We start from the raw sequence: 15851 nt of genomic DNA, 5'->3' as shown, positions 1-15851 counted from the left end.
ATTGTCATGTGGATTAAATGAGACAATATGTGGAAAGCATGTAAAACAATGTCTAGTTGTTATTAAGCACTACTTTTTTAATTTAAAAAAATTTCTTATTAGGCACTGTTAAAACTGCTTTTTGTTACTTTATCATGCTTGGGCCTTGAAACAACTCTAAGATTAATAAGGAGAATGGTTGGATCCTTGTTATTTACAGAACTATGTCTTCCCTTCTCTTTTCCTTAGATTTTCAGAAACTATTTTGACTTTTTATTTTGAGATAATTATATATTCACAGGAAATTGCAAATAGTGCAGGGAGGTCTTTACCCTTTACTAGTTTCCTCCAAAGGTTACATCTTACATAACTGTTGTATAATGTCAACACCAGAAAACTGATATTGGTGCAATGGTGTGTGTATAGTTTTGTGCCATTTTAACACCTGTAGATTAGTTTAACCACTGTTGCAATCAAGAAACACAACTGTTCTGTCACCACAAAGATTCCCCCTTGTGCTATCCCTTTGTAATCTTAGAACTTCCTTTGTTTCCCCACCTTCCGCAACCCTTAGAAACCACTAATTTGTTCTCCAGCTCTATAATTTTGTCATTTTGAGAATGTTACATAAATGGAATAATATGGTATGTGAACTTTTGAGATTTTTTTCCACTCAGCACGTCCTTGAGATCTGTTCAAGTTGTGTATATCAATAGCTCACTCTTTTTCATTGCTGAGTAGTGTTCTGTGGTATAGATATACCATAGTTTAACTGGTCATCTGTTGAAGGACATTTTGGTTGTTTCCAAATTGGCCATTATGAATAAAGCTTTTGTGAACATTCATGTTCAGGTTTTTGTATGAACATAAGTTTTCATTTCTCTGGGAATGCAATTGCTGGGTCATATGTTAAATGTATGTTTAGGGGTTTTTTGGGTTTTTTTTTTTATTTTTATTTTTTTTTTATGGAAGGTATTGCCAAACTATTTTCTGGAATATCTGTACCATTTTACATTCCCACCAGCAACGTATGAGAGATCCACTTTCTCCATATCCTTGCCAGTATCTGGTATTGTTACTATTTTTATTTTATCTGTTTTAATAGATATGTAATGATACCTAATCATGGACCTAAGTTTCATTTCCCAGTGGCTAGTGATATTTAACCTCTTTTTATGCCATTATTTGCTGTCCATATAGTCTCATCAGTAAAATGTCTCTTTATGTCTTTTGCCCATTTTTTAATTGAATTGTTTTTTTACTATTGAGTTTTGAGAATTCTTTATATATTACAGATATGTATATCCTTTATCAGAATAATGGTTTGCAAATATTTTCTCCCACTCTATTGTTTGTCTTTCCATCCTCTTAAAGGATAAAGTCCAATTTATTGATTGCTTTTATGGATTGTGCTTTTGGTGTCATGTCTAAGGTCCCATGACCTAAGTCCCAAAGATTTTCTGTTGTTTTCGCAAAAGTTTTATAATTTTAACTTTAATGTTTGAATCTCTGATCCACTTGAGTTAATTTTGTATAATGTGTGAGGTTTAGGTCAAGATTCTTTCTTTTTTTTTTTTTTTTTTTCTATGATACCCAATTGCTTCAGCATTTTTTGTTGAAAAGACTGTTTTTCCTCTATTGAATTGCTTTTGTACCTTTGTCTGAAATCAGTTTCATTGCCTATTTTCATATGACCTGTGAGCTAAGAATGGTTTTTACATTTTAAATGGTTGGGAAAACCCCATGACACTTGAACATCATTTGAAATTCAAGTTCAGTATCCAGAAATAAAGTTTTATTGGGACACCACTTTATTCATTGAAATGTATTGTCTGTGGGAGTTTTCACACTACAGCAGTAGAGTGAGTAGTTGAGACAGACCATATGGCCTGCAAAGCTTACTGTCTGGCTCTTTATAGAAAAAGTTTGTTGACCTCTGAGATAGATCATTCAGTTAAGAAACATGTTACTGCACAGAGCCCAACAGTACACAATCCAAATTCTTGTATAGGCTAATTATGAATTTCAGATTCCAGACATTTGGAGTTGCTCATAAATAGTTGAAAAAAAATTTAATCTGTAAATGCAAAGGTAAACTTGCTTCATATATAAAATGGAAGGTAAGTTATTTTCAAAGAGGTGAAGTGTCACACTTCAAATTTTCCAGTTAGTACGTGATAGAACTGAATCTAGAACCCAGTTTTTTTGCCTTGTCTAGTTGGCTTTTCACTTTCCACTAAGCACATATACATTGTTAATAAAGAGATTTAAAATATTTTTTGTTTCTTGTAAACAATAGGCTTGAGTCTTAATTAAATGATAGTTACCTATGTCTTTTGAAATCTTAATTTTTTTCTGTTCTTCTTGCTCATAATAAAGCCTAGAGGAAACAAACTTCCTTAAAAGAAAAAACCCATCAAAATAAATTATGCTTCTTTTTAGTTATTTTTGGCTAATAAATGTACAATTTTAATAGTATTTTAATAATTTTTTAAAAGGAAAGGAGGAGTTGATCCCTGTAGCTCTCTTCTTCAGTGTCGTTAAATGATAGGATTGCTCTTGTGTATTCTTGTGAGTCAACCTTCCCTTCTCACTTTTTTTCGTTTTTGACCAGGGAAAACTGCTATTACAGGGAAACTCCCCAAGTCACACAAACTAATTGAAATTTTCTGTGATGTCAAAAAACTATTAGCAGGAATTTTAATCCAGAAACAGCTGATTGTTTTTGGTGATAGGCATGGGGAATTACTTGGGGGTTATGTAGAGAACTGGAATAAACAGATAACCTCATTTATCAGATCAACACATTCAGGGACTGATGTTTTTCTTTATCCACTTAGAGGGAAGCAAAAAAGCCTTTAAGGACTTTTTTTGCAGAATCTAAATAATATTCTGTGATTATGCAGAATTATCATGTAATTGGCACTCAATAACATATTTGTTGAATGTAGTGATGCTTCCTTTATTGGAGGTTTCTTCAAGCCACTTCAAGTCTTTTGTTGTAACTGGACGATTTTAGTTGATCATCTAAGAGCAGTGCTGCAGAGGAGAAGATAGAGAAGGCAGAAAGGAAGAGAATATAGTGTAGTGTATTGGAACAGTTTTGGAGTCAGACAGGTGAGAGTTTGAATCTAGATTGTCATCTACTACCTTTGTGACCTAATATAAGTAACATCTTATTTCAAGCTTGTTTTCTTCTCCATAAAAAGGATTTATAAGTGTACTTTACTGGTTTGTTTGAAAATTAAAGTGAGATAACATAGGTGATCCCTAGCAGACACTTGGTGAATAGTAGTTTTCTCTTTCAGATATTTTTTTCTCCCCATTTTAGGTGATTTTCTTGTGGTACACCACATTGTACTCTAAGTTGATCATCTCTAGCTCTAGTTTTGATATACCAGAGTTATTGACAGTTATTTCAAGGAAGGTTATCAAATATCATTATGAAAATGATAAAGATGGTAAGGGAGGACTTACTGTGTGTCAATGAGGGCCTTATATTCATTGTCTCATTTAATTCTTACAATAATTCTGTGAAATAGATACTAGTATTAGTAACATTGTAGATGATAAAATTGAAGTTTAGGGAGATTTATGAGCTTGCCCAGAGGCCTTAGTAAGCAGTGGAGCTGGAACATTAACCTAGGTCTAACTGTAAAACACTTGCTCTTAAATAGCATATCTACTGTCTCTACAATTCAGCTATTTTGGAGTAATAATAGTAGTTAACATGTATAATTTGTCATGTTCTGGGACTATTCTAAGTACTTTATAAGCTTTGTTTCATTTCCTCTGCAAACTGATTTTATGAGGAAATACTGTTACTTTCCCCCATTTTACCAATAAGAAACAAGATACAAAGAAGTTAACTTGCAAAAGTTAGTACTGCTAGGAAGTGATAGGACAGTGCAGCCAGTCACTTTTAAACACCATAATTTGAGGGGTGGCAGGTAAAGTAAGGCAGTGTTTTAAGCATACAATGATGTACTAAAATGATGGCCTTCAAAATCTGCAGCTTTTTATTTTTCCTTTTTAGTCAGGCTTTTCTGTGGAGCTGGAAGAACTTTATTTTCAGAAAAGAATTTATTTTCAGAAAGAATTTATTTTCAGAAAATAGAACTTTAGCTAAACTTTTTTCTTTATTATGATTAATGAAATATTTAAAAAAAATCGTAATTTTGCTTTTGCTTATCCACCATGATTTTTTGGAATTGAGGATACTATGTATTTTTAAGTTCTAAGCTATAATTCAGTCATAAAAATGGTGTTATGAATTTAAGTTTTGTAATGTGGAAAGGTAATTTTTTTGCATTAATGAAAGCTTTCAATAGTGTTGTTAAATTAATGGTACTATTTAATGGTTGATAATATTAATGATATAAGCACGTAGAGGATTTTATTGATAATGTCATGTATTAATCTATAGTTATAATGGCCTTTTTTAAGACAGCCAGCAGTTTGTCTCTAAGATGTTTGTGTCTTCTTCTGTAGAATGACATACTCCCTTTTATATTTAATTTCACAGTTTGATATGTGAAAGCTTTCCTTAATCATAGATACAATGAATCTTGGCTCTTTTTCTGTAAAAGAACTGTTGTCACTTAATATTAACTTTTGTACTATAGGGAAATACTCAAAATACTACTTCCTGAATATGTTCTCTGGAAAGCTAAAATCGCTCAACTAGAAGTGGAAAGATTGTGAAGACATTGATTTTTTTTTTTAAATAGATATATAATTGACCTATAACATTGTGTAAGTTTAAGGGATACAATACATTGATTTGATACATTTATTGCAAAGACATTGACTTTTAATTGACATTTTTAATTCAAGGCAAGACAACCTTGGTATCATCCTCTTGAAGCAATAATGAGTTACTGTAATAATCTTTAACAACTTTGTATATGTATACCGTTCTCAGTTAGTTGCTTCCACAATAGTTCAGAAATAAATTGTGATTATTCATGGAAATTCACCGGCTAATATGATACAGTCTCAAATTTCTCTGTAAATAAAGTCGAGCTTTCTTTGTCTCAGCCTTAGTTAAGAATCAAAATTCAGGAAATAGGATTAGTGAGGAGACTGAAATCTATTCTGTTTTAAACTTTTATGCTGAAATACGAGATTACAATCAATTTAAGGTCCTTTTCGTTTCCTTGTACAGTGGGTTTTTTTTTTTTGAGTTGGGCTATGTTGCACTAATTGAATGGTTCTCATATAAATGAGTTTTGGAATAAAACCCACAGAGACTTGGCCATGATAGAAATACCATTGGTAAGCGGATAGTAATATAGAAAACGTGTTACAATCAAGGCAGCTCCTTCTTGGTGTTAATTTCAGTGGCAGATCTAGGTCACAATTCATCTTCTGCATACCAAATACCTTCTCTGAAGCTTAAATTAACAGAGTCTATTCAGAGGAATTTTTTCTTTTTTTTTACCTGCAAAATTGCCAAAACGTTCAGCAGAGGGTAATTAGATGACTGTTTTAAAATTGGTCTAACCTTTATATTTAATGGCATTAACATTTAGTTGGTTGGGAGAATTGCCCAAATTACCAATTTGATATCTGGAAAGAGTATTTAGATGAATTTTATTTGGTAAGAAATATAAATGACTTTCACTAAGTATTTTAAGGAATTCTCAAAGCTTTAGTTATATATAAAGTAAAAGATTGCTTTTTCTGCCACTTTAAACAATCTAATTATATTATATTTTGGTGTATGATCTCAGTTTAATCATACTTGATGCCTGCAAATGAAGGGTTTTCTTTTTGTTGTTTAAAAGCAAATATTAAACAGAATGAAAATCATTTGGTATCTGTACACTTCAAAGTCTTTGACTTGTACTTTTAAATACTTTCTTTAGAAGGTTTTGTAACGATTGTGATTATCCGGTGATTTGGAATGATTTTGTATAGAGTATTGCAGTTGTCATATATTTACATATTATACCAAGTAAATTCTTTACTGTAGAATTTATTGAACTTATTATCTTCAGATGTGATAGAATTAATTAGAATATCTGTCTTAATACTGAATTACTTGAATCATATCAGAAACACTATTTTTGAGTAGACAAATTCTATACAGTAAATACCACACCAAGCTGGAAGGTTGGTCAGGACTATACCTGATATTTAATCCTAAAGATTTCTTGCCAAGACTATTTTCCAACTAGTAAAGATGCTATTCTATTTTGGGTTTATCAACCCATGATAATCCTTTAAAAATTAAAAAATATTTTTTAAATTATAAAAGTAATATATGTTTCTTGCAGAAATTAGAAAATACAGGTACGCAAAAAAGAGGAAACCTAGACATTTATAATCCTACCAGCCTAGATAGCCTACATTAATACCTTGGTGTGTATTTCTCCAGATATTTTTCTGTGATGTATATATAAAAAATACATATAGATCAGTCATACTTTTTTCTCTTTAGGTTCTTTGCTTTCCTCTAGAATATTTTCCCTAGAAAATATGCCTGGCCTGTTTATTATTTAGGACTCAGCCTAAATGTCACCTCCCAAAGAGAACTTCCCCAGCATTTAGAGTAGCGTACTGATAACTTTCTCTTTCTAGTCCAGTGAGATTGTAAGGTCCAAGAGAATAGGGATCATGTCTGTCTCTGTCAACACTGTATTTCTAGTGCTCAGAAGTGTCCCTGGGATGTAGTAGATACTTAATAAATGTTTGAATGAATGAATATTTAATATTATCAAAATGGAATCAGATTATACACGTGTTAGATGCTTTGGAAAGAAAGGTAAGATACATATCTCTGAACTTAGATTGCTTGTAGTCTAGAGAAAAGGTGGAAAATTAAATGTGTAATAACACAGAATGTGGTAAGTTCTGTAATAGGGGAAGTATAGTGTTAAGGAGGCACATAGGAGGAGTAGCTGTCCAATTGGGTTGGGAAGAGTTGTTAGAGAAGGCTTTCTGGAAGCGTGACAATATAAGCATTTTTGTAACCTTGTAATTTGTCAGTTCTTTTCATCTATAATATAATTTATAATGGCTGGGTAGGATTTTATCAGAATGTAAGTACCAGAGTTTAATCAAATCCTGATGTTAGACATTTAGAGGATTCCATAAATAACACTGTCATGGATGTCTTTATCCTTTCTTAGTTATTTTCTTGCGTAGTTTTTACTTGGGGGTGGAATTTATGGGTCTAAGAATTAAAAATATTTTCAAGGCTTTGGTGCATATATCCATTTTCGGGGGAACCAGATTGTCCTCCATGAAGGTTGTACCCAGTTTATATTTCTAATGATAGTATATAAGAATGCCTCACCCCCAAAAATCTTGCCAGTTAGGTAGGCAGAATGGTGTCTTATTTTGTCTTTGTTTGCTTTGTCTAAATGAATCACAGTAATTTGTAGACAAATAGGATAATATGATGAACTTCAATTTAGATTTTACAGTGGTTTTTGAATAGCTATTCCATACAGTATGGCATATGTGAAATGATCTGGATATTACCTTTAGTTTAGATTGCAAGTCATATTAAGTTATATGCTTACCTTTGCATTACCTACTTTTTATCATAATATTCAACCGAGAATATTTTTGTGTTTTAAGATCTTTATCTCATTCATTTTACAAACATATAAATTATAATGACAAATTCAGAGAAGCTGAGAATAAGCTATTTAGTTTGAGATCAAGTACCTTAAGAAGCTTGTATGTTGACACTAGGCCTAGCAACTAACTTCTTTTTAATTATTGTGGCCAGAAACACCAGATGAAAATGGTAAAACCCAGAGAGCTGATGATTTTGTCTTGAAGAAAATAAAGAAGAAAAAGAAAAAGAAACACCGAGAAGATATGCGAGGACGACGCCTTAAAATGTACAATAAGGAAGTACAAACCGTCTGTGCTGGCCTGACCCGCATCAGTAAGGAAATCCTCACCCAAGGACAAATAAATAGCACTTCAGGTGTTAATAAGGAGTCCTTCAGGTATCTGAAAGATGAACAGCTGTGTCGATTAAATTTGGGCATGCAAGAATACCGGGTACCCCAGGGAGTACAAACACCTTTTATGACTCACCAGGAGCATTCTATTCGTAGAAATTTCTTAAAAACAGGTACTAAATTTAGCAGCTTCATTCATGAGGAACACCAGTCCAATGGTGGTGCTCTTGTCCTTCATGCTTACATGGATGAACTCTCATTTTTGTCTCCAATGGAGATGGAGAGATTTTCTGAGGAGTTTCTTGCTTTGACATTCAGTGAAAATGAGAAAAATGCTGCTTACTATGCTTTAGCAATAGTGCATGGAGCGGCCGCTTATCTCCCAGACTTCTTGGACTACTTTGCTTTTAATTTCCCGAACACTCCAGTGAAAATGGAAATTCTGGGCAAGAAAGATATTGAAACAACCACCATTTCAAATTTTCACACTCAGGTAAGGTAAAATCATTGTTAAATTATTTAGTAAATACAGGTTACAGTATCTCAAAAGTATTAACCTCGTTCTGTTGCTTAACACATAACAGTACACTTTTGATAAAAATTCATGGTGGTGAAGGTGGTTCATATTGTTTGTTTATACCTCTAATTGAAAAATTCTAATTGCTGAAGTTCTTTGGGATGTGAATTGTTACTTGCTTGATCTAAGAAATGTGTTAAATGTCTTTACAAGTCTTTGGAAAACCAGCTTGGAAACCGATAGAGTTTTTCACAAATCGGGTAATGTTAGTATGGAGGATGTGATTTAGATCTGGTAGCATCAAGGCAACTTTAGTTAAAACTTACCTTTTATGTCATAATAAAACATACGAGGACATTGGCCTGTTTATTTGTCAGGTTTTTGCTGTTTCTGTTTCTCTTTCAGTAACTTGTTGGCAGTCTATCCCAGAAACATACCCCATTTATGTGACTTGGAAGTGTCACTAGGAAGACGGCCATAGACTCTGCTCCTTCTGCCTATGCACTGTTGTAGGTGAAGGCATTTTCTGAAGCTTTGCTTGGGCAGCTAGGCTTAAGTCAGCAGGGAAACCTCTCCTTCCTTTTTAACCAGTTTTTTCAATGAAGTTATTTTAGGGCATAAAAAGTTGATAATGTATCCTATTTTTTTTCTTGCTTGCTTTTCTCATAAGGATTATGAATACATGAATGGTCAGCTGTAAATTTGTATTATAGATATAAATTCTGCACAGGTTTAGTGAGAATATTTAACTTTTTAGAGATTTATGATTATATAACCTCTTTTTTTTTGGATTATCTAATAATTTGCTGCCATTCTTTTCCTTAAGATTTTTTTTTTAGGTAAATAGACTGTTACATAATAAGACTCTCAGCTGCCTGTATTATAGTGGTTTCAAGCCACTTAGGTTTATATGAAACCTTCTTTAACTTGAATCTTTTTAGTGATCCTTACCATCCTTGCCTCCAATGAGGGGAGCATCCAGTTTAGATTTATAAGCTTCAGAATTTCTCTAATTGAAGTTCTCTCTGCAGTAGAGAGAGCAGGAGCAGCCAATCTGGAGAGGTCGCAAGATGGGGCTGCCCAAGACGTTGGAACACCATGTGCAATAAAGGGCTTCGTCTTGGATTTTGGCCTTGTTACCACAATCAGGTACCGAAGTGCTGACTTTTGTAGTAGATTTTGTTTTTCCTTTTTCTTTTTTTTTTAAAAGAGGAGTTTTGCCCTTTGAAGGTTAAGGAATCCTATTTTTATAAATATTGCAAAAGGGACTGAAAACAGTTCTTTTAATTTAGTCCATAATCATCCTAAGTCCCTCTTTAACAAAGAAAGATATTGCTGAGAGCAGAATTAATGTGCTCTGTCACTTTTTTAGTTTAGGAAAATGCAGCAAATTTTCTCTTCTAATAGATAGAACAGCAAGCATATCTGAGAAATAAGCCAGAAATTTGGGTGAAAAAAGTCTTGGTTTTGTAATGATGACTTTTTAACTTTCGTATTAGTCTCTAGTGGATCAAGCTTATATATCAATAGACAGTACCCAGACTGAATAGTTAATAGAAGGAAATGTCTCTAAATATTCCCTGCTGATTTTTGTCCTCCAATTAATTTTTTAAATGGAGCTGAAATTTAAATGACTGTACCAACAACTTACCTTGAGATTTACTTGGAGATTTATGAAATAACGACTTTATAAGAATGCATCAAATTATTACTAACTTGGAAATCATTAATCACTTCAACCACATAAGAATATTGAGGACTATTCAGTAAGTCTTGTGCTCTGGTGATCCTGGAACTTAATTTTATTTATGAATTTTCAGTCATTTCAGTCATTCAGACATACGGGGTGGGCAAGGGAGGTTGAAGTAGCCAACGAAACTATAAATTTGCAACTGTAAAACTTTGACACATGATGGGATGGAAGCTAACACAGTAGTTCAGATTTGTTTGGCACTTCATAGTTTATAGAAATGCTTTCACATTCATATCTTAATATTTGAAATAATCTGTGGGGTAGGTAAGCAGTTTTATCTGTTTTCCATCGAAGAAACTGAGGTTTGGAGATGTTCATTGTTATGCAAGGTCATGTAGCTAGTAAGTGGAAGTAGTCACTGTGCACACTTACGTCACTTGAATAATAGGTGCATCATTTTACTATACTCCTTCCTTCCTTTTACATTTGGAGGAGGGACTAGTGCTTTTATTTGTCTAAACGTTTTAGTCAGTGAAATTAAAATATCTCAGTTTAACACAGTATTCAGAATGCCTTTCTAATAGTTTTTACAGATACCTTTAGATTGTTGGGAATTAAATGAATACCCTAGGTGTTTTGGACTTCAGTGTTTTGTGAAGTCATATGAAGTTCTGTGCAGCCTATAAATGAAGTGAAGTAAATTTTTTATTACCTTAGAGATACAGCTAATGGAAGTTATTTATAGTTTAAATAGGTAGCCATGATAATTATTCATGACTGACTGACTTCCTTCCTTCCTTCCTTCCTTCCTTTCTTTCATTCTTTCTTAATGGAGGTACTGGGGATCGAACCCAGGACCTCATGCATGCTAAGCGCGTGCTCTACCACTGAGCTGTACATTCCCTGCTTCATGACTATATTTCAAGATAGTTTATTCAGCAAACATTTATTGAGAACGTACCATGTACTGCACATTCTGTTCTGAAAAGGATTAATTGATGAGCTCAATTTAGTGGAAGAGATGAATAAACCAGCAATTGTAATACAGTTTGATAAGTACTAGAATGGAGGTATGCATAGGGAAAACCTTATAATGGAGCATAGTTTGTGGTGTTCCCTAACTGGGGGGAGATGTGAAGTGATTAGAAAAGGCATTTTAAAGCGTGTGATGCTTGAGTAGAGTCTTGAAAGAAGATTGGTACTTAGCCTAATACTAACACTTTAAGCAAAGGGAAAAATAGCCTATGCAAACACATGAAGACATTAAAGAATGTGGAACTTTTCAGAAGCTGCAGATTCTTGACATGGCAAGAGTACATGCTGACTGTTAAGGGGTGGTGGGAGTTATCACCAGAGGGGTAGACAAAATCAAAGTTGTGAGGACCTTTGTATGATGTGATTAAAACAAAAGTTAGTACTTTTTCCCAAAGGTAATGAATGGGGAATCACTGGTGAATTTTAATAGGGGAGTGCTATCAAGTTATGTTCACAAAGATTACACAGTAGTGTGAAGGGTGGAATTGAGGAAAATGAAATTGGAAGCAAGACTGGTTAACTATGATAACCAGATCAGAAATGATCCATGTCTAAACTGATATTGACACTAGAAAGGAAGGAATGAAATTTGAGAAATAATTAGAAGTTGGGATTAATTGCACTTGGTGAGTGAGAAGGATAGAGTCTTAAAATGTGGTTTGGACAAATGGATGGATGGCTGTGCTGATCACAGAGTTGATACAGGGTTCAAAAAGTTGGTTTCTAAGGGTGTAAGGTGTTGATGAATTGTTTGAGATGTTTTATGTTGAGATACTTGTGAAGATGAACAGAAATGTCTGTTAGGTAGTGAAATATGTGGATCTAAGATTGGGAGACATGTCTAGGCCTGAGATGCAGAAGTTGGACCATTAGCATATGGATGATCCAGGCACAGCGTTAGAAGTGGAAGAAATGAAGCTAAGGATGGAATTCTGTGATGCACCTGTATGTATGAGGAACATGGAAAGAGAACAAAAAGAAAGAGAAGTAGAAGGAAGATGATAATACAGGTTTTTTCGGTTTTAAGAATGATGGAGTGGGGGGAAGGTAATAGTTCAGTGATAGAGCGCATGCTTAGCATGCACAAGATCCTGGGTAGAATCCCTAGTACCTCCATTAAAAAAAAAAGAATGATGGAGTGATTAAATATCACATCCGTATGTGAGGTCAAGTTTGATCACAGAAAAGTGTTAGGTTGCTCAATTAAGAATTTAATTGAAAATATTATCAAGACCAGTGCTTTGCAAACCATCACTATCTAAATATTTTAAATTATGCTTTTTTTTTTTTTTAAGAGGCTTGCTATTTGTACTGTGAATAAGTTTGGATCACTAGGGAGCTTGCTGGAAATGCAGTCTCAGACCCCCTACCCAGATCTTCTGAATCAAAATCTGTATTTTAATAAGATCCTCAGGTGATTCATAAGCACGCTAAGTTTTGAGAAGTGCTACTTTAGTACTCACCTGTTCTAGCTGGAGGAAAGTAAAATGTAGCTTTGTTTTATGCAAGAAAAATGATAGCTTCTGTTATTTTTATATTTTTAAATTAGTGTAGTAGCAAAGCTAGGATGCACATACAGGTTTTTTTTTTCTTTTGATAGTCTATTAAAAAATGTTTTTTAACAGCAGAGAGGTAAGTTCATGATAAATATCAATTGAAGCACCAAGCTGATCCTCAAGTTTGGTTACTTAACTCTTAGTTGATACAGGATAACTTAGTAAATTTGAGTTTCTAAAGGACTACATAGGTATCGACACAGTATGGTATTTTTACAATTCTGTAGAATTATTTAGGCCTAATTAAGTTTTAAATAGTCATTGGCTAAATAACTATTTTGACCAAAAAATTAAGTGTTTATGGAATCTTTTGTCAGTTAATGGAGAAAAACTAATGTTCACTAAGACATGTATTTCTCTCTTAAAGTATGGAATAAGTATAATTTATGATCTTTTTAGTTAGGTGTTAGATCTTGTAATTATTGGCTACTTGAAAACCTTTTGAATGGTTTTCAACTTTGAAGTGTGATAGTTCTGCAGTAACAATGCAATCCATGGCTCTGTATAAAAATCCTGTGGCAGCTGATAAACTGATTAAAATTTCACATGTTCTTCTAGTTATTTTATAGACTAAGAAGATTTTAGAGCAAATGGGAGCCATTTCTAAGCCTTTGTTTTATAGATGGGGAAGGTTACATTTTGGTTGGCCGTCCCCGAAGTTACATAGTGGAAGATCTTCAAAGAGGAATTGTTTTTTCCTCTGTCTCTGAATGGTATTTAATCCTATTGATGAGGGTTGAGCAAATTTCAATGTGCATGTAAAATGCAAATTTTGATTTTGTAGGCCTGGATTGTAAGTCTGCATTTCTACCAAGGTCTCAGATGATGTTGGTGTTGCTGGTCCCAAGAATCAGCAAGGCTCTCAGTCTTAGATTCTGTACATGTGTTTCAAACAAAATCAACAAAAAACACTAAAATATATGTGAAGTTAAATGGAGAGTTGTTTTAAATATCACCATCTGAGACTATTTTCCCAATTATAGCATCTAAGTAACTGATGGGTATATATGGAAATGAAAGGTACGTGGTAAGGAAGGGAGCAGATTGATTTAAAAAATATGTCTACCATAATAGGATTTTGTTCTCTTTATCTGGCAAGTGTGCATATTTTAAGTTCTGTTTTAAAAAAAAATCTCTCTACATAAGATACTGAAATCTTACTGAGAATCATAGCTCTTTAACTTTACATGGTAGTAGATCTTAACAACTGTTACTTTTTCCACTATAAAATGATAATGTCTACTGTTTCAGAGAAAATCAGCAACTGTTATTTCTTCATTTGTATTGTGGCAAGGCTTAAAATGGGGTTATTATATGTGTTCTCCATCTTTGATTAATATAATTAACATTTTATAGTAAATTGGTAGTACTAATTAAGAGAGTAGAACTAGTAGAGTGCTTTGTGACTTTGTAAATAACTTAGAAACTCTTAAGGAACTACACATTAGTGTGCTATTTAAAAGGAGAAATAAATATTTTAGGTAGCTGACTTTATAAAACAGCATAAAAATGGTAGGTTGGTTCTTTTTTTCTCTCATTCTAAGTACAGCTTATAATAAACTCATTTTGACTCACACTGCTTTTTCACTGTATATTTTAAAGTGGGAATGCCTTTCTGTTCAGGTCACAGGGTTAGGAAGATTGCTGGCTAGCTTTTTCCTTTCTGCTTTTTAAACAATCAGCTCGAATGGGCTTCTTCCTGAAACATGAGTTATGTGGAATAATTACTAACCTCCCCTTTCCCCTCTCCCCTTCCTCCCCCCAGGGTTTTTCCATATTTTGTATTTCTAGCTTGGTGTTCTTGTGAATTTTTCTTTTATAAAAAGAATTGATTTTTCTAGAGCAGTTTTTGGTTCACAGCAAAATTGAGAGGAAGGTACAGAGATTTCCCATATCCTCCCTGTCCTCACATGCGTATAGCTCTCCATCACCATCATCCCCACCACTGATGAACTTACACTGACACATCATAACCACCCAAAGTTCATAGTTTACATTACAGTTCACTCTTGGTATTGTACAATCTGTGGGTTTAGACTAATGTGTAATGATATGAGTCCATCAGTATGGCAACATAGAGTATTTATGCTGCTCTAAAAATCCTCTGTGCTCTGCCTATTCTTCCCTTTCTCCCCTTCCTCCAACCCCTGCCAACCACTGGTCTTTTTAGTGTCTCCATAGTTTTGACTTTACAAGAATGTCATGTAGTTGGAATCATATAATATGTAATTTTTTCAGATTGGCTTCTTCCACTTAGTGTTATGCATTTAAGGTTCCATCACATCTTCATGGCATAATAGATCATTTCTTTTTAGTGTGAATATATCTGGATGTACCACAGTTTATTTATCCACTCACTTACTAAAGGACATGTTCGTTTCTAAGTTTGGGCAGTTATGAATAAAGCTGCTATCTTCTAAGTTTTTAACTTACTCATGGCTTTCCTTATTAAAAGGTGTATGCATTGGGAGCCCAGTTGAGCTTATTTCACACTCAGCAATTGTTATAGGATAACTTTGTGAAGTTGAGTTTCTAATCTAAAGGACTACATATGTGTTGACACAGAGCAATTTGCATATTCAAATATAATTGTTTAAACTTTTACAGATATTATAAATATATTTAAAAATTTAATGCATACAAAGCTAACAACTGTTTTCTTATTGGCATTATCCCCCTATGTACGAACTATTCCACAATCTTTGTTCCCTCCCCACTTTGCCTTCTAATTTTGCTAAAGGCTGTTTCCCCTGTTTGGTGTTTTTTTCCCCTGTTTGGGGAAAACGGCACAAAACAACCAAACAGGCCTTCCCTCTGGTTGTTTTGTCTTCTGCTTCCACGAAGCCTTACTTTTTTCTGTTCTTTGGTCTCTGGTTACCTCCCTCCAGTCCTTACACCTGTTTCTTCCTCCACTGTGCCTGCAATGCATACACTTTGGGAGGTGGTAGAACTCAGTTTGTTCTTTGGTTTTGAGTGCCATTTCCAGGGCAGAGTTTCTCAAACATGCCAGGTCCTAAGAATATCTGAGTTGCTAGTTCCAAACACATATTTAGAATCTCAGGTTCCGCTCCTGGAAATTCTGATTCACTAGGTCTGGATTGAGGCCTGAGATAAATACCCGAAGTGATTCAATTCCTATGATAAGG

General features: G+C 33.8%; 1 protein-coding gene across 1 annotated transcript in view; it reads left to right on the top strand.

The window, feature by feature from the left end:
- The window catches only part of RSBN1 (round spermatid basic protein 1), a 40519-nt gene that overhangs the window by 3682 nt on the left and 20986 nt on the right, over positions 1–15851 (top strand). The window contains exon 2 of the mRNA XM_010968471.3: positions 7724–8397. Within this exon, the coding sequence (XP_010966773.3) occupies positions 7724–8397 (674 nt within the window). The remainder of the gene's footprint in view (positions 1–7723; positions 8398–15851) is intronic.

Source organism: Camelus bactrianus, chromosome 9 (genome assembly GCF_048773025.1).
Source record: "Camelus bactrianus isolate YW-2024 breed Bactrian camel chromosome 9, ASM4877302v1, whole genome shotgun sequence".
Classification (NCBI taxonomy): domain Eukaryota; kingdom Metazoa; phylum Chordata; class Mammalia; order Artiodactyla; family Camelidae; genus Camelus; species Camelus bactrianus.
Note: the sequence above shows the minus strand (reverse complement) of the source record. Positions and strands in the feature narration are given on the sequence as shown.